Source organism: Apostichopus japonicus, chromosome 2 (genome assembly GCF_037975245.1).
Source record: "Apostichopus japonicus isolate 1M-3 chromosome 2, ASM3797524v1, whole genome shotgun sequence".
Lineage (NCBI taxonomy): Eukaryota > Metazoa > Echinodermata > Holothuroidea > Aspidochirotida > Stichopodidae > Apostichopus > Apostichopus japonicus.
In genome coordinates, this window is record NC_092562.1 from 31,456,628 (window position 1) to 31,479,169 (window position 22,542).

The 22,542-nt window shown below is 36.9% G+C and overlaps 2 protein-coding genes across 3 annotated transcripts; one reads left to right on the top strand and one right to left on the bottom strand.

The window, feature by feature from the left end:
- Positions 1-4: 4 nt before the first annotated feature.
- LOC139956420 (RNA 3'-terminal phosphate cyclase-like) lies at positions 5-13,732 on the top strand. Of its 2 annotated transcripts, none has more exons than XM_071955200.1 (11): positions 5-141; positions 1,116-1,216; positions 1,684-1,827; positions 3,293-3,416; positions 4,470-4,528; positions 5,430-5,571; positions 6,032-6,156; positions 8,036-8,094; positions 9,075-9,169; positions 9,839-9,943; positions 12,220-13,732. In XM_071955200.1, the coding sequence occupies exons 1-11, from the start codon at positions 94-96 to the stop codon at positions 12,307-12,309; spliced, it is 1,092 nt and encodes a 363-aa protein (XP_071811301.1). In that variant the 5' UTR covers positions 5-93; the 3' UTR covers positions 12,310-13,732. The 2 variants fall into 2 exon arrangements, with proteins under 2 accessions (XP_071811301.1, XP_071811302.1); XM_071955201.1 differs by lacking the exon at positions 5-141 and adding an exon at positions 415-436.
- On the bottom strand, positions 11,978-20,831 carry LOC139956498 (cryptic protein-like). Its single transcript, XM_071955206.1, has 4 exons — positions 20,493-20,831; positions 18,060-18,268; positions 14,661-14,882; positions 11,978-14,357 (listed from the first exon to the last, which is right to left on the bottom strand). The coding sequence occupies exons 1-4, from the start codon at positions 20,513-20,515 to the stop codon at positions 14,236-14,238; spliced, it is 576 nt and encodes a 191-aa protein (XP_071811307.1). The 5' UTR covers positions 20,516-20,831; the 3' UTR covers positions 11,978-14,235.
- Between the last annotated feature and the right edge of the window lie 1,711 nt (positions 20,832-22,542).

Consider the following 22,542-nt stretch of genomic DNA (forward strand, 5'->3'; position numbering starts at 1 on the left):
CTAAGGTTGGTTGTGTCCCACCAATATTACAAAATACCTATAACAACTTACAACCCTCATCTCTCGATTCGTGGCCCTCGCAATTTCAATGAAATGGCGTCGCGTTTACCTCTTGTGATTGATGGTTCTGTGCTGGAAGGGGTAAGTTTAAAGAGGGTGATAAAAAAAATCGTTGCCTGAACTATAAACTGAAATATGAATAAGTTAGGATGGTATCAGTCAATTTGCAACAACTAACTTTAAAGTTTGTTTTACTATATAGACTAGTTAGCCTACAACATTTGGTAGGCCTAGGCTAGGGCCTAGCTAGCCCAGGGGCTCCGCCATCAATTTGTAGTTTTACTGGGAGAGCGAGGGGATAATATGTTATGTCGTCCAGGGTTCTATAAGGAGAGGGTGGACCCTTGATAAAATGGACGTTGCTTAAGTGCATATGGTGCGATAACTACATTGATGTTGAAGTATTTTCGGCGACGGGTTTGGTTGAACTGCACATAGTCTACCTGCATCATGCATGCCTCAAGCATGTATGCTACATGCCCATTCTATGTAGTAATGTATACAGTATGGATGGTTAAGCCCCTGATTTTATCCCGGCCGGAGGTGGTGTTAAAGGCATTGAAGACTGCCCCAAACCGTGTGCGGCCATCTGAAAAAAGTTAACTTTCTGTTGCTTGCAAGTGACGTTTTGTTTGTGTCGCTACAAAATGCAGACAGTAATGAAACGTGATAATTGATATCTTTAGCTGGACCTGAGATGTCCATCGCTGTATCATTAATACACTGTGCTGTGGGTATTGACCGTAGCTGTATGTACTGACTGTACACTAGTGTCTACTTACCCCTGTACTATCAACATGAAATGCATCCTGCCAAATATTTAATTCCTTTTAATTTTATTTTCTGTAGTTAAATATTCAAGTATACACTTGCATGAACTTACTTGAACTTGAATGCACACTTGATTGAGTTAAATCGCCCAATAGTAACAGTAGCTTATCAGGCCTTCTACAGTACTTACTACTATAAGTATATCATACATACTACTTAGTGATTATGGTGAATACCTAGTATATTTTTCATTATAATAAACTGTTTGCTCCTTTCCTTTACAGGGTGGTCAGATTTTGAGAATGTCAACAGCATTTAGCTGTCTAACTGCTCAACCAATAACAGTGAATAAAATACGTCTGGGACGTTCTAAACCAGGTCTAAGGTAATAAGCTTGAATAATGATGTTATTCCCTTGAAGTTGAACAATGCTTGGGGTTATCATTTTATCAAATATCTGCCTAGCATTGGAAGCCTTATTGCCTTATGAGAAGAAGGCTCCTGTCTCTTTGTTAAGTTGAAACATTGTTTGAAGATTTCTTGGAGACAGGTATACAGATACTGTGACACATAAAACCCTTTCAAGTTATATTCACCAGGACTAGTGAAGAAATATCATTGGTATGCTCCCTACCCCCTAGATACATACATGGTTTTATTGAATGTTGTTTCAGGGCAGATGAGAAGTCTCAAAATGTAATTGTCTGTACAAGTTTAACTTTTGACTATATTATTCTTCAACAAGATCCTTGCAAGGAAAAGTAACAGTCTTAGCATGCAAAGTTACACATTATCAGAATAATAATTTTTAAAGTTGAATTAAGCTCAGTTTGCTTTTATTCTATTTGAAAGACCACAACATTTAACAGGATTTCAAATGATGGCTGAAATATGCAAAGGTGAGATCCGAGGAGATGCTGTAGGTTCTACGGAAATAACCTTGACACCTTCATCCATCCAGGCAGGAACCTTTAGAGCAGATACAGGTACAGCAGGGTAAGAACTTGGTACACACCTTCAACAAGAAACAAAAGCTTATTCACTGAACCTTGCCAAGCTTTGTTAACACTTAGTACCTTTTTTCTTCTTTTTATCAATTTAATTGAAAGTGCCCTCTTGTTGAAAAGGAAAATAAATGTAATTAAAAGTAGTATGCTATTATTTAAAAATTAAGAAAACATGTAACTAAAAGGTACTATTTTATTTAAATACTGGAATCAATATTTTCTAGCTAACTTGGGAGCAATGCAGAGGACCTTTAAATTTAATATAGGGATGAAATTTCAGTAACAGTTTTACATCGTGAAAATTACACTTTCAGTAGCAAAGGCTCAACATTCAAAATAAATGTGATACCTTTGAATTGTTAGGCACATGTGGTCACATTAAGTGATATACCTTTAACAATAATGCAACACTTCAATGAACCAAAAAATGTTTGATTTTGTCCTTTTTGATATGCCGGAGGCAAAAGGAATCTTTGAAAGGGAATGGCATGTGTTTGTGTTTGTGGGTGTGATGCCTTGGTTTGTAAACATTAACTCACAAACTGTAGGGTGGTTGAACTTCATATTTGTTATGTGGATGCACCTTATCCAGTACAAGAACCAATTTATTTCCTGCAGAGGTCAAAGGTCAACAGAGGTCAAATTATGTAAACCATGGAAACAAGTAAGACATGTATGGACTTCATACTTTATATACCTGAGTAGAAAAACTGCAGGGGTCAAATGTCATTTATGGTCAACAGTGGTCACAGCCTTATAATCACAATGACTCCAAAGTAAAGCTTACATGAACATCATACTTAATATGTGGATCCACCTTAGTGAACCCAAGAATTTCTGTGGAGGTCAAAAGTCATTTCAAGTCAACAGAGGTCAAGGTCTGTACAAGAAGCTATTGTTTTCTGCTGAGGTTCCTATTTTATATGTGGATGCTTCATATTTAGGAAATGGACCATATTTTGAGATCAACAGAGTATAAAAAGTCTAAAAAAGTAAACAGGATAACTACAAAAAAAACGTAGATGAACTTCACACATGGTATGTAGATCCACCTTTTTCAGTATAGACACTGTGTGTGCACAGCTCACATTAAATGTTCTCATACACTGTAAATTTGGAAACACTAAGTCTTGTTTTTTGGGGGTTTTTTTTGGATATGAATATGTATGAACAGGTGTTCTTTTTCTACCTATTACCAAATGTTGAGTTCTGCTAAAACAATAGTTGTAGAGTTCAATGGATGTAGGTCTAGCAGTTATCAGTATATGTCAATAGTTATTATTTGAAACCAATAAACCAACCCCACATGATTGGTCTGTATCTAATTTCTGTTATTGCTGGGCAATCACTCTATGTAACTTTATGCTCTTGTTATCTTCTACTTATGTATTAACAGATTTAACAGGTTTTCATATATTAGCATATAACAGCATATCATTATCTTCTTTCCTCAGGAGTGTGGCTCTGTTACTCCAAGTGTCCTTACCATGCACACTCTATGCTCCTGGTCCTATTGACATGACATTCATTGGTGGTACCAATGCAGAGATGGCACCCCAAATTGATTACATAACACTGGTAAGAATGGAAGAAAACATATGAAAGCTGTCTGGAAGTGGAAGGTGTAATGTTATTACTGGCTAAGTACACAAAGACATCGAGTTAACTTTAAATAAATTTAAAAGCAGCCATTATTTGGTCTCTCTTGTAGGTGGTTCCATAAGCAAGTCACGATGGCACTCTCCCCCCTTGTACATTAAGAAACAGATCATAACAGGGGGGTTGGGGGGGGGGATTCTGTCATATCATAACAGAGGAGTAGGGGAGGGGAGGGCTATCCTTATCTTCTATTTGAGGGAGTGTGGTGCACCTACTCCCAAGTATCTCTACCATGTACACTCTTTATGCACCTGGTCCTATTAACTTCAGAGTGCTGTGATATTGTCTCAGGTAGATTAATTTTACTGGTAAGAGTGGAAAGAACACACTTCACAGAAGTTTTTAGTGAAGGGGTGGGTGGGGGATAGAGGACAGTGGGATGTGGGAAAGGGGGTGGGGATATGGCTGGGAAAGGGTTCTTTGTTCATATTTGCTCCTTGTCACCTGATCGGAATGACTAGGGAAGGATTCTCCTTCTCTTCTAACTTTATTTATTTATGTGTAAAAGTAGGTTGGCCTGACTTACTTTTACACATTCTATAACACAGGCTCCCTAGTGGATAAGCAGTTTGCTAACAGTTTTATTTTATTTTGATTTATTTATGCCAAATTTTTCAGTCTGATTCAGTTTGATTATTAGATTGGAATAAAGGGACCTGTTCTATTTTAACAGCAATAATTCCAGTAGAAAACTGAATTATAGCGATATGAATACAAGGGTAGCATGTCAATTCTGTGCTAATTCAATTGTTTACCAGTTTGGTGTGCTTTTGACAATGTATACATGTAACATTTCAGATTAATTAACATTTTCTAACCAGTAATACTTGTTATTATCATACTGTCCATTGAAACAAGCATGAACTTCCCTTCTGAGGTGTTAACCATTATGACAATAAGTGAAGTAACAGTGAAAATGTGTATTTGCATAAACGTATTTTAGCTTTTGTATCCATTGTCATTTGTCGGCAGGTCCTGAAACCGATTTTAGAAAAATTTGGAATCTTTTTCGACTGTCACATAAAGAAAAGGTCTGTCTTCATGAAGTGTCTATCTGTTTTCCTGAGTGTGCTTAATAGATGTACATTCCTGGAACAGATTACTCTATAGTAGTTAGTTCTCAGTCCAGAGGAGATATAGACATATGGTCTCTACAAAGATCTTCTCCTGCAATCTTGTTTTCTATCTTAAGTAGTATTGTATAAAGGTGCAGATCCAGAGAGTGGAGGGCAGGGGGAGGGGGGGGGGGGTGCCGAGGCCTTCCCTTTTGAAACCAGTTTTGGCAATATAATTAGCTACATATAGGGAATATCGTGGGTGGAAAAATTTAGCATCCTTCTCATTTATTTCTTTACCAATATTTTCTTATGCACGGCTTGTTTGGTAGTAATGTCATTATCCTACTACACTTTTAAGACCCACATATCTTCCTTGAAATCCCGCACCAGCCACTGGTATGTATGCAGCTCTGACCGCTGCCACCATTATTGCTGTGTATAAATGAAACATAGTCCCACCAAGATGGTATATCAATTAATTTGATTTTTTAATACTAAATCAATTTCATGTTTCAATTATCTGTGTTGTTTTATATACCTGTGTTACATTGTGTATCATAACAACATTCTCAGGTGATACATGGTAATATGATATGCAGTGTTGTATTTCATTTATTGGTAATTTTTTGTCAATTATTTCTGTTCAATTGGGGCTCGAATTTTTTTTATTATACACCTTTAGATCTCTTTTACATATTCTGCTTTATATTTGTCATAAAATACTGTCGGGTTTTGTGCTATATTTTCCTTTTTAAAGTATACTTTTGGAAACATTACAAAACTTCTCTTTTTTCAAGAGCCTAATTCAGCATACTCAATGATCTTTGATCTCTTGTTGATCACTAATGTTATTTTTTGTTCAATTTGTATACAGAGGCTACTATCCTAAGGGAGGAGGCCAGGTTGTTATCAACACCCAACCACTCAAACAACTTCAGCCAATCACCATGACAGAACCAGGCCAAGTAACAAAGATAACTGGAATGGCCTTTGTTGCTGGTGTCTTACCATTTCATGTAATTACATCCAGCCCAATCCCTATATGCAAATTTAGTTAGACTTCTATATACCTGACAGTGGTAAACATTTGGTTGTGAAAAATAAAGAAATTGTTTTCAATTATTACATATGGTGTCATAGTTGTCTGTTTGCATCATGTGAGAGATGATATCGCTAATTCAAACATCTGATACCACTGTTAATCAATCTGCTGAAAGGCTTAACTTCTCAGATCAAAATTGAAATAGTTTTATCCAAACAGTAAGAAGCTGTCATCTGTAATCTAGGTCAGTGAGACTTGACCATGCACCTTCACTTTTCATAGGGCTGGTCATCGATCACAGTCGAGTGAGAGCTAGCTTTGAGTTTCAATTCTCTTCTCCTTTCGTCTGTACCTTGTTTCTCTTCTCCTTTCATCTGTACCTTGTATCTCTTCTCCTTTCATCCATACGTTGTTTCTCTTCTTCTTTTACACAGATAGCTAAAAGGATGGCTAGGTCAGCTACAGATATCATCCGTATGGAATTCCCCAACATTGATGTACGTATCGAACCAAAACAAGAAAGACGAGAGGATGCAGTTGGTACTGGTAGTGGAATTGTGTAAGTTATTAAGACATTTTACAAACATCAGCGAGTTAAATAACACCTGCATTCATGGCTATCTATCCAGCCAGTCAGCTGGGAGGTTATATGCAGTAATATGATTCATATTAATGTCTTTAAGGCCATCAGTGTTGGGAGGGCCCTACATATATCACTATCTATCCAGCCAGCAAGGAAGTTATATGCAGTAATATGATTCATATCAATGTCTTTAAGGCCATCAGTGTTGGGAGGGCCCTACATATATCACTATCTATCCAGCCAGCAAGGAAGTTATATGCAGTAATATGATTCATATTAATGTCTTTAAGGCCATCAGTGTTGGAGGGGGCCCTACATATATCACTATCTATCCAGCCAGCAAGGAAGTTATATGCAGTAATATGATTCATATCAATGTCTTTAAGGCCATCAGTGTTGGAGAGGGCCCTACATATATCACTATCTATCCAGCCAGCAAGGAAGTTATATGCAGTAATATGATTCATATCAATGTCTTTAAGGCCATTAGTGTTGGGAGGGCCCTACATATATCACTATCTATCCAGCCAGCAAGGAAGTTATATGCAGTAATATGATTCATATTAATGTCTTTAAGGCCATCAGTGTTGGAGGGGGCCCTACATATATCACTATCTATCCAGCCAGCAAGGAAGTTATATGCAGTAATATGATTCATATCAATGTCTTTAAGGCCATCAGTGTTGGAGAGGGCCCTACATATATCACTATCTATCCAGCCAGCAAGGAAGTTATATGCAGTAATATGATTCATATCAATGTCTTAAAGGCCATCAGTGTTGGGAGGGCCCTACATATATCACTATCTATCCAGCCAGCAAGGAAGTTATATGCAGTAATATGATTCATATCAATGTCTTTAAGGCCATCAGTGTTGGAGGAAGCCCTGCATATATGGCTATCTATCTAGCCAGCCAGCTGGGAAGTTATATGCAGTAATATGATTCATATTCATGTCCTTAAGGCCATCAGTGATTGGAGCAAGCCCTTCATATATGGCATCAGTGTTGGAAGGCTTGATCAGGATTATTCTGATTGGCAAGAAACATGCTAACCTAGTCAAATTACTAATGTAATTGTCAATATTAGATGAAAAATGCAGGTTTTGCCTAAAAACGTTATATATGATGATGTGTACAAACTTCACATGTCCCGTAATTTGGCGAATTGTTATAAATATGCAGTGTAATAAGTCAAAATGAGCGTAAAATTTGCATTAGAGTAATATCTGCAATGTTCCTATTAATATGTAATATTTTTTAATATTTAATATGCAGTGTATTTCCCCTGACTGGACCTAATAATAAATATTTGTCTTTTTTGTTATATATCTAAAACACAAACAACTATTCACCCTTAGAAATACCTGAACAGCTTTGTAGTCATTCTGGAACTTCCAATAAACAAGACTAATTACTCAAAATTGAATAAATTAGCATTTTAAGTAGCACACCACCATTTTAATATGAGTGTTTTATGTAAACTGACATTTCTTAGACTTGTATTCATACAAAGAAGGCTTTTATAAACCATTTTAAGATAGCTCTAGATGATGGAAATTTAGAGTACTAAATTTTACATTTTTTCTGTATTTAGGTTCAATGAGTAAGAATATACATGAATAGCTGATCCATATTAATTTTGAAGCTCATCCGTATTTAGTTTGCTGAACCTGAGAATTGTCAAGCGGTACTATAAAAACTTAATTTATTTCACCATATTGTGTATTGGAAGGAAGTGCTGGGGAAGAGGAACATGTGCTCAGATTTGTAACAGATTAATATGCAAGCCAGTATACTTTTAACTTTCGAATATTAACCTCAGAATTCACTGTTTTATTTATTTTTTGTCCCAGGATCGTGGCTGAAACCAGCACAGGTTGTTTGTTTGCTGGATCAGCTCTAGGCAAAAAAGGTGAACTCATAATTATATACATATTTTTGAACCTTTCTTTGTTATCATTGCACAGTATTCTTTGGATATAATAATAATAAAATTTTAGAACCATTGGAATGTGATCTAGATACAAACTCAGACCGAAGGATAGGAATTGTAACTTTTTGCTATGGTTTGACATGATGATGATGAAGAAGTAGCATATATATATATATATATATATATATATATATATATATATATATATATATGTATATATATATATATATATATATATATATATATATATGTGTATATATATATATATATATATATATATATATATATATATATATATATATATGTATATATATATATATATATATATATATATATATATATATATATATGTGTATATATATATATATATATATATATATATATATATATATATATATATATATGTATATATATATATATATATATATATATATATATATGTGTATATATATATATATATATATATATATATATATATATATGTATATATATATAAATGAAAATCGTAATCAGTTGGAAAATCAAGAACAGTGAAAAAACTTCCAGCCTCCACCGGGATTCGAACCACGGGCCTCCCGCTCTGTACACGGACACCCTAACCACTAGGCTATGGACGCTGATTGTATGTCCAGAGGTTCGAAACCGGTAAGGAAGGTCGTAATTCCACTGTAGGCGTTTATATATATATATATATATATATATATATATATATGTAGATATATATAGATATATATATAGATAAGAGAAAAACATTCATTTGACGAGATGATGATGACACTCAATCAGTTTTGTTCATATTCGATCAAAAGTTCATATATACGCAGAAAATAAACCAGTCGCATGTAACGTCTCGGTGAAGTATGTTTTGCAAAAGGGGAGAAAATGGAAACACAAAAGGTTTCTAGAAAAGGTTTTAGATTGCCATTATCTAATATTTAAATTTATGGTTTGACCACTAGGAGTACAAGCTGAAGAGGTTGGGAGATCTGCAACTGAATCATTAGTCCAGTCTTTATCTGATGGAGGATGTGTTGATGAACACCTACAAGATCAGGTAAGGAACAGAGCAAGGACAATAATGCAAGTAAACCCACACCTGTACTCTACCAACTAAAGGTCCTGTGACCCTCAGGTCACTGCTTCAAATTCTTTTCTATCCAAACATTTGCTTTAGCTCTGAGATTGTTTATATTATTGCAGTCAGTTTTCTGTTATTGATTTATTTACTTTATAGGTATATAAATAACATATGTATATCTCATTTTATATATTTTTATCTTAAAATACCTTGCCGGCCACTAGGTTGTGATAAATCAAACTGGAGTGTGATTGTCAATTAATCTATATGGAAGTTACTTGGCCTCTGAAGGCTCCAGTCCCCCTTCACCCTCCCTCCCTGTCTGCCCACCCCCCATCTTCAGTAAATGACCATATAGGGATCACCAGCAACCAAGGGCTGGATAGTTTAGGTACCGGAGGGCAGCAGACAGGCTTTTAATCCTGAGGTCAATGGTTTCAATCCTGTTCAAAAAGTTCTTTGCTCTTCACAAGAATTTAAACAGATAAACTAGCTGACTCAATACTCAATGGTGGCATAGAGTAATTACAACCACGTTTTATTAGGGTGGTGATATTGCTTTATCCCCTTGGATACCTTTAGCCTAACATGCTGTAGCATTAGACTAGGATTAACACTGTTTTCTGTTTTTATTATATTTACCAGCTGATTATATTTATGGCTCTTGCTGATGGAGTTTCCAGGGTCTTATCTGGGCCCCTGACTATGCATACAAAGACAGCAATATACACTGCAGAACTGTTGACAAAGGTAGGTATATGGTGATTGTTAAACTACTTTATTAGATTACATACCAGATCAAGGTTTACTACGAGAACCACCTCAAAAAAATCAAAGTAGCTAAAGTCTGAAAATCCATCGTAAGGCAAGATTGCTTCTATTCTAGTAAATTTGAAGTGAGTTGCCAATGATCATCGGGAACCTTTGGTTTCCTCTACCGAAGTTACATAAAGACAATGTTTTCTCTTTCATCCCAAGTGTCCTTGCCTTAGCATTCAACAACTAATTGTTATTAAGTATCCATGTGAAGGGTGAAGTTATCTTGTAACCCACTAGTGGTGGGAAGGTTGAAGTTATCTTATAACCCACTAGTGGTGTTATTAGTTGGATCTGTTAGTCTGTGTTCACAGTTAACTTGTAAGAACACATTAGGATAACAGGTCAGATCCATCTGTTTGCCCACTACAATAACTTGATCAGAAGTCTCAGGAATTCCAGGGACAGTTCTTGGATTTCAAATGTCCACAGATTTCTCCCCAGTATTGAGTGACTCCTGAAAGTTTCCCGTAATTTTCAAAATATCATTTAGTCGGTGGATTAATACAATCTAAGATCATTGAAAATTTATTCTCTCCGTCTGAGATTCACAATTCAGACCATGACATCAGGAAATTTGGCATTTGACTAGCATCCTTCAAGCACAGTCTGCAACCAAATGATTCCTTCAAAATTCCGCCCCCTACCTTTAAGATATGTTGTAGGAAGCCTACTAATCCATAATGTCAAACATAAGGGGGACAACAGTGATGTCATCATATCAGAATGGTTTCATCCTTAAAATTTCATCACTTTACAATAAAAGTATTTTGGTGGTAGGTCTCCATGGTTACCGGTAAAACAATCATTTAAGGGAAACACTACATAGGGCAGATTACTAAGTCAACTTGGCTGCAGACATTGTTATAGTGCTGGCAGCAGTGCGGCACAGGTGTTAACATGTCAACGTGACATGGTACCTGATTAGATTCCTTGTAAAGTGTGACAACATGGCCGGGTTATAAGGTTACATTTATGGATTCTCAGACTCCCCATCAGGGTGGTAATGAAAATAGGACTTGGAAACAAAACTATTGAGGCATAGGATCCTGTACTGAAAGGAAGACATTCTCATGCGCAGAAATATAAATATATCACCTTGTTTACTTTAAGAGGTTATCTTACGACCAACTCTACCAGTTGAATCAAATTGGAATATTAATTGAGAGCAATTTGTTTGTTGATTCAAGTTAGTTGATTCAATCAAGTTGTATGTAATGTTGAATAGTCACCAGCAAACTAACCCACTCGGGGATACTCTCACATTTTTAACGATGACAAGGGGAAGTTATGTTTTTGATTTATAAACCAGTTGCATATTATCATAGTAACATAAGCAATGTAAGGGTTAAACCTCTTTATCAACTCTCTAACTTTGTTCCTGTCTTAAGTTTAAACCACAAAAATAGCAGAAGTCTGGTAACATCCTTCATTACTGACTGCAATCAATTAAAGTAAGTAACAGCTGTTCTCTGCGTAACGGATATTTGATGCTACTTCAAAGAAATGAGGAAACAAACTTGACCCTGGAATTCCCTTCCTTGTCTCAAATATCCCAAAGAAAGTTGCTCCAGTTTTTACTAATAGATAAATAAATTAAACCAAAAACATCAGCTGTTTTCACAGAAATGTTAGTTGTGACATTAGACAGGAAATGGTAAACAATATTTGACAATCCATTTTAATAATCCAATCATCTAATAATCAGTTTTATCAATACATGCTGCTATCAGGCTTTACCAGCAATGACACTTACTGTCTCAATGCCACATGTGTACGTTTGATTCTCATTTCAACACTGTAACACTATCCTATAGGGAGTACAGGGCAAAAACCATTCCCAGTCATGTTCTTCAGGCAGATGGGGAAAGTGCATATGTAGAGTGGGGACTTGTAAGAGAAGAGTGAAGTCAACTGTCCTTTCTATGCAAACAATAAAAAATGAGAAATTTGTCAAGAGGGCTACAATGACAATTTTTCAGTGAAATGTATTTTAAATTTTTTCTCAGAGAATCTGTATAAAAATTCAATAAACGAAGAAAATGAAGAGAAAATATGTACATGAATATGAAATGAAATAAATATCTCTGCAAAGGAGGCATGGATGATAAAAACAAATTGTCATCTAATCCAGCTGTGTGATAAACTAATCTTTATAGGAAGATGTAATAGTTGCTTGCATCCTCACATATCTTCTTCCTTCTCAACAGGCAAAGTTTAAGGTTTCACCTGTTGGTGGTAACTCTCGCTGTGAGCTGATTGAATGCACTGGTATTGGACTCAAGAACAACTCAATGTGATTGGATACAAGAACCCTCATGCAAATGAAGTCATGAATATTTATTGCATTTAAGTTTTAAGTCTAAAATACAAGAAGCAGGTAATGAGTGCTATAGCTACTTATTGTTTGACCTGACAGAATGATTTGGAGGCATTCTGAAGAACAACTCTACGTAATTGGTGGAAATTAACTCATCATGCAAATATGAAATCATGTATATTCATAAATGACACTGAAATGAATGTAAAATCATGGAATATTTCATGTAAGTCATATACTCCTCATGTTTTTCCTGTAAAGTTTGTATTAATGGCTTTACTGAAACTGTCTAGCTTTTAAGTCTTTTCTGAAATATTAAGCACAGGATGTTTAAAAAGGCTCTTAAGAAATGGACAGAACCTTCATCTTCAAAGTTATCTCATTAAATCATGTTTTGCTTAAACATTAACATTATTTTGAATACTTCAGAATATTCAGACATTCCATTAGAAAATACTTCCCCTTCCAGTCATTTGATGTTTATCATTATCATGTTCTTTAAATTTGGTGATAGAAAACAACTCCCTCTGACCTTCCCCATACCCCCCCCCCCCCCACTTCAAAATATCCTGAATGCCAAAGGAATTTTCTGCAGATAAACATACTTGAGGGGGACCTTCTTGATTATTGACATGAGAGTTGAACTGTTCTATGGTTCTAGCATTTACACTTGGCTGTTTAATAAAGCATAAATTTGCTTTACAACTTTGGTTTTACGTCTAATCAAACACCCAACGATGGGGATGTCTTTGACATTGTAAGTCAGTTGACCATACACCCAGTAGTGTACACAGTAGCTCATTGCTTACTCTTGTCCTAACAAGTCAAATGGGTTATATGCAACTGGTCTTGCTGTAGACTGTTTAGCTTGGCAGTGTGGTTGTAGTTGTGGGTTTATAGTGGTACTAGGAATCTACCTGTAGACTGTTTAGTTTGGCAGTGTGGTTGTGGTTGTGAGTTTATAATGGTACTTGGAATTATAACTGTTACAGTACTAGTCAGTGCCAACATTTGCAAACACAGAATAATTTGTTGTTTTGATGTACAGTTGAGCACGTAGGCATCTTATTAGTCAGTATTCGGAAATACTTTGAATGTGAGCCTAGAATTTATGACTTTCTAACATATTTGAGAACAATACTAATGGCCATTCACAGTATGAAGATGTATGTGTTAAGTTACATATATAATATATAACTTAATTCACAATAAAATACTCTATTTCACTATGGTCATTTGATTCTAGAGTAATTAATGAATCTTAACGATGTTGCCACATTCACCTTCTACTCGCCCCTCTCCATGCACAACAGTTCTAGAATATCCTGAATGAATGCCGAAAATGTGGAAAATCTACCTTCAACCTTTCCTTAACACACCCACCCCCTCCCCCACTACACACATCTCATTACTTCTAATCAAAAGTGAGTAAGCTGAATTGAGGACTTAACGAATGTCGGTGAGAGAAGAATTCTTATAAAGTTTCTAAAATAACGTATTTTCTGCGACAAAAGACTTTTACGGATTAATTTATTCCGCGGCTATTTTGCTCCTGAAAGTTTCAGCTTCGATTCCTGTTTTCCTTTCTGTGGCTCGGATTGTATTTTATTCGGTACAGTCACTGGGTTCGGTTTCTTCCGGAAGAAACTGCAAACAGGCGGTTTTGTCCGCCTTGCAAGAAACTTTCGAATCCTGTACAGCGATATCTAGTCCGACTTCCTTTGTCCATTTTTCTTCTTCAGGTTTTCTCTTTCATTATGGTTGTCATAGGAACACAGAGATGGATAATATACTGTCACGTGATACTGCCGTCGGTGCATATTATTCGCGAAGCGCGAATTATTCTTGAAGCTGTTTCTTAGACATCTTAAAGCGTAGTATGTAAGCAGTTTATTAAAGTTCTATGCTACCTGAAAGGTGCAATATTTATTTGATATAAGTTCAAAGTAAGACTAATCACAAATGAAACGATGAGCCAATATCGAGGCTGGATGAGATGTCCACTGTTGGAGGTTTCTTTCTTGTCAGCTGCAAGTAAAGATAGATAAATCAGTTTTCATTCTGTTGTTTTCTCATGTACTTTCGACCAAAGAAAAAGTATAGTTAATAAAATGTCGAAGAATTTCCAGTTGCATTTGGATTCGTTCTAATCATTGCATTTGTGTCATTTAATAAGTTTTAAACATATCGAAAAGGTTTCATAATAGTTTCCCCCGAATTGTTTAAAATCACACACAATGGGAAGTTTTTAGCAGCTGTAATACATATTGCTCTGAAATGTTGTATCCGTTTGTCCTATTTTGAGATGGTTCAATTCTTAGTCGTACTTACCACACCCTTCAAGCGGAAACAGTTCACATCTTAAGAGTCCGTTGTCACAGTGACAGAGGTTACAGTTCCTATATACCCACGCCCCATTGGCCAGACGATCACATAGGGAGATGTTACGCACGTCAGTTTCACAGTACCTTCCAGTGAAATAATTCGGACACATACAGAATGCTCCAAGGTAACCTGTCCCGCCATTTTGACAATGAGAGTCATCGTAAATGACTGCAAGTTTAAGAGAAGAAAAGGCAATCAATATGACAAATGTTTGCTGTATTTATCTGTACCCTTGTACTATATATAGGTAAACAAACTCCATTAAATGAATACTGTATGGAGGCATATACCCAACTTCAAAAGAGAAGGCAGGGATGGGCCCTTGCAAAATGAATTTCTCGGGGTTCAAAATTATATTATTTGAAATTGAGGGCAGGATCACATGGGTGTTGGAAGAGGGTACAGTCTGAATGGAGGGGGGCGGGGGGGGGGGGGTTACAAAGTTCTATCGGCAGTGGGAAATACAACTTTAACTTCGGGGGCGAAAGAATAAGTTATCTCAAACTAATCCGACCAAATTTACCTAAAAATCACGTAACACGAATTCCATTAAACAAACAGGCACTTTTTAATGCATTTTTTTTCAACAACGGCTCCTTTTCCTCACATATTATAGAGAGTACTTTCTGTTTCAAAAATGTGTTTATTGTTTTAATTTTCATTATCAACGGGGCACATATTATTTATGGATATAGAAGCACTTTTGACGCTTAAAAAAAATTCCAGCCCCTTTCCAAGCGGGGAGGTAGCATTGAACGTAGTGCTACATAAACTACAGATTAAAAGCATCTGGGAGTTGTTGGGAAGTGGATATAGAGGACCTTTGAAGGCATTGAAGACTCGCCCCAAACAGCCTGCCGCCATCTTTAAATAGTTAACTTTCCGTTGCTTGCAAGTAAAGTTTTTTCTCTTGTCGCTACAAAATGCAGACAGTAATGAAACGTGATACCTTGTTATCTTTAGCTGGACCTGATATGTCCATCGCTGTATCGTTTGTACACTGTGCTGTGGGTATTGACCGCAGCTGTATGTACTGACTGTACACTAGTGTCTAATTACCGACGTAGCAAGCTGTGTGTGTATTTTCTGGGATCGATGGTGGTGCTAACACTTCCGCTACACCTCATACGAAACTAGGTCAGATTACAGGCATTAGACGTTTCTTTTTGCGCGAGTCTTCACACCCTTTAGAGTCCTACTGTATATGTAATGACCGTATAGCCAGGCATCCGCGCTGATCATGGATAATATCGGTTCACGTTCAAGAGCGCTAGTCATGGTGTCGCTTCTCAGCTAGCTTTATAATTACTTTTTCTTCAAATCATAAGGTTTTCGTTTAGGCTATTTGAATTATGTATTAATATCACAATTTGATATCATAGCTTGAGATGCGTGTTAGGGTGTTGGCATCGTCCACGAAGGACATAAAGTAATATAGTGTTCCTCTGATCAGTAAGAACATGGAGGTAAAAACAGAGTTAGAATGAGGACAGGAACACGAGAGAAAGAGACACGTTGTACACTAGGAAGTGAAACCGGCTGTGCTATTGTGCCGATTCACTGTTGATAAAGATGTTCTGGGGTGAACTTCGGAGCCAACGATGTGTGAATGGTTACGTAACGGCGTATTGATGACTTTAGACCTATATTGAAAGACATCTATTGTGTTAACTTTCTAGTCAATAAGAGATTGGTATCCTATGGTGAGTAAAGGGGTGCCAAAGTGGTTAACGACCTATAGTTTACAATGAATGGGTAAAGACTGTCAATCGACTTTAATGAAAGTCAAACTTTTAATCAGAAAATAGTTGTTTATGGAATGTAACTCCTCCGTGTGTGTATTCGGGATGATTGAAGGCCGTCAGTTTTGATACACTTCAAACCCATCCCTCCTAAAATTACCAACTTAAGATTTTGAAAGTGTTTCGCTTTAAGTGGTGTTGCAGAAAGAAATATTTTTCGGACACCGACGGTTGTATGGATATAAAAAAAAATCGTGACGTAACGAAAATCTGTCACATCATATAGTGATTAACATTTTAGGCAAGAACATACCTACACAAATGTCACTTCAGAAATCAAACTTACATCCGAAACAATGAATAAAGCAATGGGTTCAAATCATGCCAAAAGAAATCAAGAGCAAAAAAAAAAAAAAAAAAAAAACATTAAATGTGTTTTACACAACATTTTCGCATTATATTAATTGGATAATTACTCCTTCGTTCGGGTAGGCAATTTTTGCTAATCAACTAAATTTGAAATTAGGGTTATACCATTATGTGTGAATATGGGCCGTGTACGAGTGACATAAAGATACAGCTCAACTTATATGAATGATGTGTAGGCTAAGTGGCACTGTGTATTGTCTTTTAAGGAGGGTGGGGTGGGTGCATATAGAAGAAATGGGTGTATTGAGAGGACCAGTGTTGCCTTCACAAACTTGTCGTCAAAGAAACTGTTGGCAAAGAAACTGACGCCAAATAAGGTACAAAATGACAGGGGTAGATCCAGGATTTTCTTAAAGGGGGAGGGATGCGGTGGAGGCGATGTTACTCTGAGAGACGCACTTATGACGGTTACTATCTAAGCGGAGCGCCACCATCAGTTGGCGCCGGTAGCGAAGCAAACAATTTTTTGCCAAAAATGCCTCCCAGATTGCCGGAAATGACACTTCCCATGCCCTGGTGCATTCTTCATTTTGAGATCTCTTGCACAACTAATACAAAACGAAAAAGAATTCACTTTATATTTGATATTTTACACATGCAGGTAATTGAAGGTAACCATATTTTGATAAGTACTTCACGTTACATGGATAGAAGTCCATGACATGTGTTCTTGGCTAGGCCAAAATTCATGTTAATTGCGACTACTTGTGTGTACTTGTAGGTGAATAATAATTGCTACGTCAATAGCCAGATGCAAAAGCAAGCTAGGGCATATGATGGTAGCCGTAGCTATACATACTGAGGGAAAGCATTGTGGGGAATTGTGGTGTATATTAATTGTTAGGTTTGTGTTATTATTGTTTGTTAACATACCACAAAGGGACCTACTGGGGTACCAAATGAGCTGAATGATTGGGCCGTGAAGGGGACTGGGGGCCACGTCCCCTCGTTAGTTTGTTACAAAGGCCCTGACATGGGGTTGATGAAGTAAGCAATTGACGATACCGGGAGAGCATACGCCCAGGTAGGAAATTCTATTTGTACACATTGCATTACTATTATTGTCCAAATATTTACGATTAATTTCCAAGGGGCGGGCCGGCCACCCTCCCCCCCCCCTCCCTCCCCAGGATCCATCCCTGATTAAGGTGATTTTATATGAGAGAACACTTACCAGGAATCTGCTCTTGGTGATTCACGTGATGTATGGTTGGTTTTTTAGGGCTTTGTATATCTAGTCCATATTTCTGATTATTATCCGGTTTTGCGTCTCGCATGTCTTGTCTTTGATCGTAGAATGCTCTATCCTGCATCAGCGTGTTACCGACGACTGCGGTAAGCAACCCCAGCAATAAAATCAAATGAGTAATTAGAATTACAAATCTGTTGGAAAAAAAAAACCGGAAAAGAAACATGATGTGAATGCTCCTGCTTAAAGGTATGCTGTGTTGGCCCCAAATATGCTAGATATTCAAATATGGTCACCATTGGTCAAAATTCTGAAACTGTTTTTATTACAACCTTTGATGAAATTTCCTCACTGGGACTTTCAATCATCAAGTGTGTTCCTTAAAAATGCATGAGAACAATTTGGAGAGTAATGACCTCCATGAATGTACTTTTTGAAAACTTCTAGCAATTATATATAGTGTGCTATAATTTGGTGCCTATACTGACTACCTTTAAATGTGTATATTTCACGAGATACTTGATCGTAAATTGATAGTATTACTCAAGGCTAATTTACAGAGACCTGTAAATTAATTGGATACAACCTACCTCGTATTCTCAACTCATATACAAGCTCGTCTGCAGCATATTATTTGCATTACAAACAACATAACGGTCACTAGCGTATGGTTCCTTGCTTTAGTGTTGTAATTTCATCACCCAATATCATAACATTTATGCACACGATAACCAGCGATTGCGCTCAAATGGTCCCTGTTGCTGTGTCATCGCGGACCCAAGCAAGTGTCACAGACGCACAAACAGACACACACGCTAACCTGACAGCATAGGTTCATTTGGTTCCAGCAAGGAACCAAAAAGCATCAAGGCCAGTGGATCTGAATATACGTATAGGCCTTACTTGTTAAAAAAAGGACAGTATCATTTGATTCATTTCATTCATTTATAAACTTGTATCAATGTATCAGCGATATATTTGATACATGAGGGAGAGAGGAAGAGAGTGGTGTGAAGAAATAATCAAAATACCCAAATATTCATGGTATACGGCATTACGCATGCAGGGGTCTCAGTATAACTCCACCAGCCCCCCCCCTCCACCCACCCACACCCCCCCCCCCTCCCCTGCTCCTCCCGGTTTTTGCTTTCCTCTTCAATTTATCGTATTTATCGTACATGAGGATAACGTTGATTCCAGTAGCCACTTGTTCATCAGCAGTTTCCTGTATTAACATTGATAACAACAGGAAACCACCGAACCTACTACTATACCACTGATCTAAATATCCTGTTTTAGTCTCCATACGGTACCGCGTAAACGTCTCCTTTTCAATTAAAAAACTGCCGTTGACATTCCGTGACGTTCTAGTGTTTTCTGATACCAGTTTGGAACAGAGTCATGTAAGGTTCTGGTTTGGACCAAAGGATAATGAACATCACACAGGTAATCCCTGAGTCTCCATTGTTACCATGAAATCCATTAAAACATTAGTGAGTCAGTTTTGGGTCGCAAGTCATTGCATGCATGTTATACGTTAATCCATCGATGAATCACAAAGTTTACACATTTAACTATTTTTACCGCGTTCTTGGTTTGTGTAACAAAGCATACAAACAGTATCATTTGATTCTTTCATCGCCTCAACATTTTTTTTGTTACATTACATTTGGCTTTCTTGTACACTTTATACAATCCCTTACAATTTGTGAATCCATCCGGTAATTAAGTTCCTCTACGGTAGCCTAAATAAACTATGGCCTAGCAGGAGATTCTTTCCAAGCCTTCGATGCCAGATAATGGATGAGAATTCCCCCCCCCCCCCCCCCCGTCATCATTTGAGGCTTGGAAGTATACGAACCATAGTCGACTTTGACTGTTTGAACTGTTGAAAAATGTTTATTATAATCGAAGAAGGAATTTAGACAAACATTCCAACCACTTGCTTGATAATGGAATTTATAACATGATAATAAACTCGATAATAAAGTCCCAGGTTATAGCCAGTTGGCATAATAAATGATTATTTCGTTGTTGTCGGTAAATGTTATGGGGTAAAAGTATGCAACCTAAAATCCCGGCACCACTTAACACTTACTTCAACCCATCACATATAATGTTGTTAACACATAACTTGTATAGCCAACGGTGCAATAAGGTGACTATCCATTATCTCTATTTGAATCCTTTCGTATATATATAAAACTAGATTTCAACACAGCTCTATCATGTAGCGCGTGGAACATTGAGTCTTTAACAGTGTACAGTACAAGCATAACTTATACTTACGTAAACTTAAATTACTCATCTAACATTCCTATCTTGATGGAGAAATCAAGACATTTATGATGCCTTTGACTATTAATTAACTTGTTTTAATTTGCATTCCATTTTAAATCAATACATGCCAATACTCACCTCCCCATATGGCTGTTACTCATCTTCTTGAAGCATCAAAAATGGGCATCTTCTAAAGACATCCAGAGGACGTCATTGGTCCAATAATGTTCGTTTTTAATTCTAACCCCACGATTTTTACTTCGAAAATCCAACTTTTATACGAAATAGTTCATATACATGCAACTATTCAGCATGGAACTTAAGTATCCATCCAGTGAAAATAACCAGTAAAAGTAGTTTAAACTTCAGAGGTTTCTATGACTTATAGAATGCAATGCTGTTGGCCTTGATCTGAAGATGTAGAAATATGTGTGTGTGTGCGTAGAAGAGTTGTTTCTCGGAAGAATAAAAAATACGTGAACTTCACCAACACATGTGTGTGTTTTAGGTACGGGGCGCAATCATGCGTAACTGGCGCGATAGAAGGTGGACCTAAAGTTGGTGGTTTGAGTAACCAGATTATCTCGTGAGTACAATAGCTCTATTGACAATGGAAGTGACATTCAACTCCCGTGAATTCAGCCTCGTTAGTCAAACAAAGCAGAGCTTGGCTATTCAAGTAAAAAGACGAGATAAGAACGAGAACTGATGCGAGTGAAAGGAAACTGACAGCGTCGATCCTCCATGACTCGATAGACAAGCTGACGTCATTCCTTGACTTGTTCAGAAGTTTATCATCTGGTCATAGGCTGCTGCTTAGAGTAAGGAGGTGTAGCATTGGCCTAGCTATATATAAAAAGGTCCAGAGGAGGGCTACTAGGATGATTAGTTCCTTAAAGAGTGTTCCTTATTATAGGCGGTTACAACTGTTGAATCTCACCACACTGGAGCTTAGGAGGTTACGTGGGGACTTGATCCAGATTTTCAAGATTGTGTATGGTTTCGACAATTTATCCTTTACCGATTTTTTCATGTTTGCAAACAGTAGTTGTACCAGAGGTCATTGTCTTAAACTCCAAAAGTCACATAGTAGGATTAATATTCGGCATAACTTTTTTTTCTAATAGGGTTGTGAATGAGTGGAATGGTTTGCCTGAGAAAGTTATACTTGCAAGTAGTGTCAATGGGTTTAAGAATGCTTTGGACAAGCACTTTAAGCATTGTAATCGGGTCTGAGTGTTTGTGTCTTCAGTTTTTTCCCCCTCTCTATAGGGTCCCTGATGGGGACTTAAGTGTCCCTCCTGATCCTTTTTCTACTAAACTAAACTAAACTAAACTAAACTATATAATACGGACAGGTGCACGATATGTATTGAAGTAGGTTGCAAACATTTGAAACCATGAAAGTGGGTAACAGTGGAATTAGGGTGTGATTTGTTACAACTTCCGGAGGCTCAGTCGCCTCCACATAATAGGATGGGGGAACTGAGTGGAATTAAACATCTTTCGGTGCTATGTAATATCCTCAATAAATACAGCCAAGATTACATTATCAATAAAGGATCTATCCTCAAGGATCTATCCTCCATCCCCCACCCCCTCCACTGGGGGCTCAGTGGATGTACCCCTGCACACGAGTCTAACCAGGTTTACTCGTTTCGCATTTTGTACCTATATAAATCCACTATGCCATATCGACCACATGTGATATTTCATTTCGTTCGTCGAGGTGGTGAGGGGTACGTAGGGTGAGATGGGCGTACGGGTGGGTTGGGAATGAATGAGAGGAGGTATATCATTACAATTATGACATTAAGTATAATACAGTTACACGTTACTCAACCTGTAAGCTTCTGCGTAACACCACGTTACATTTGAAACGGAGTTACAAGTTGATTTTTACAGCTAGTCTTTTACCAAGTCCACTACCTTCTTACACGACTTAACATCAGTAAACTCCTGCATGATCATCGGTTATATATATATATATATATATATATATATATATATATATATATATATATATATATATATATATATATATATATATATATATATATATATATATATATATATATATAAATTTTGATTTTTGCAACCAAACCTCTACTCAGAGTTTCATGCTTACTAGCAATCGTCAGGAGGTGTACTAAAAAGCTATCTCTCTTTCATATTAGTTTTGACTTTA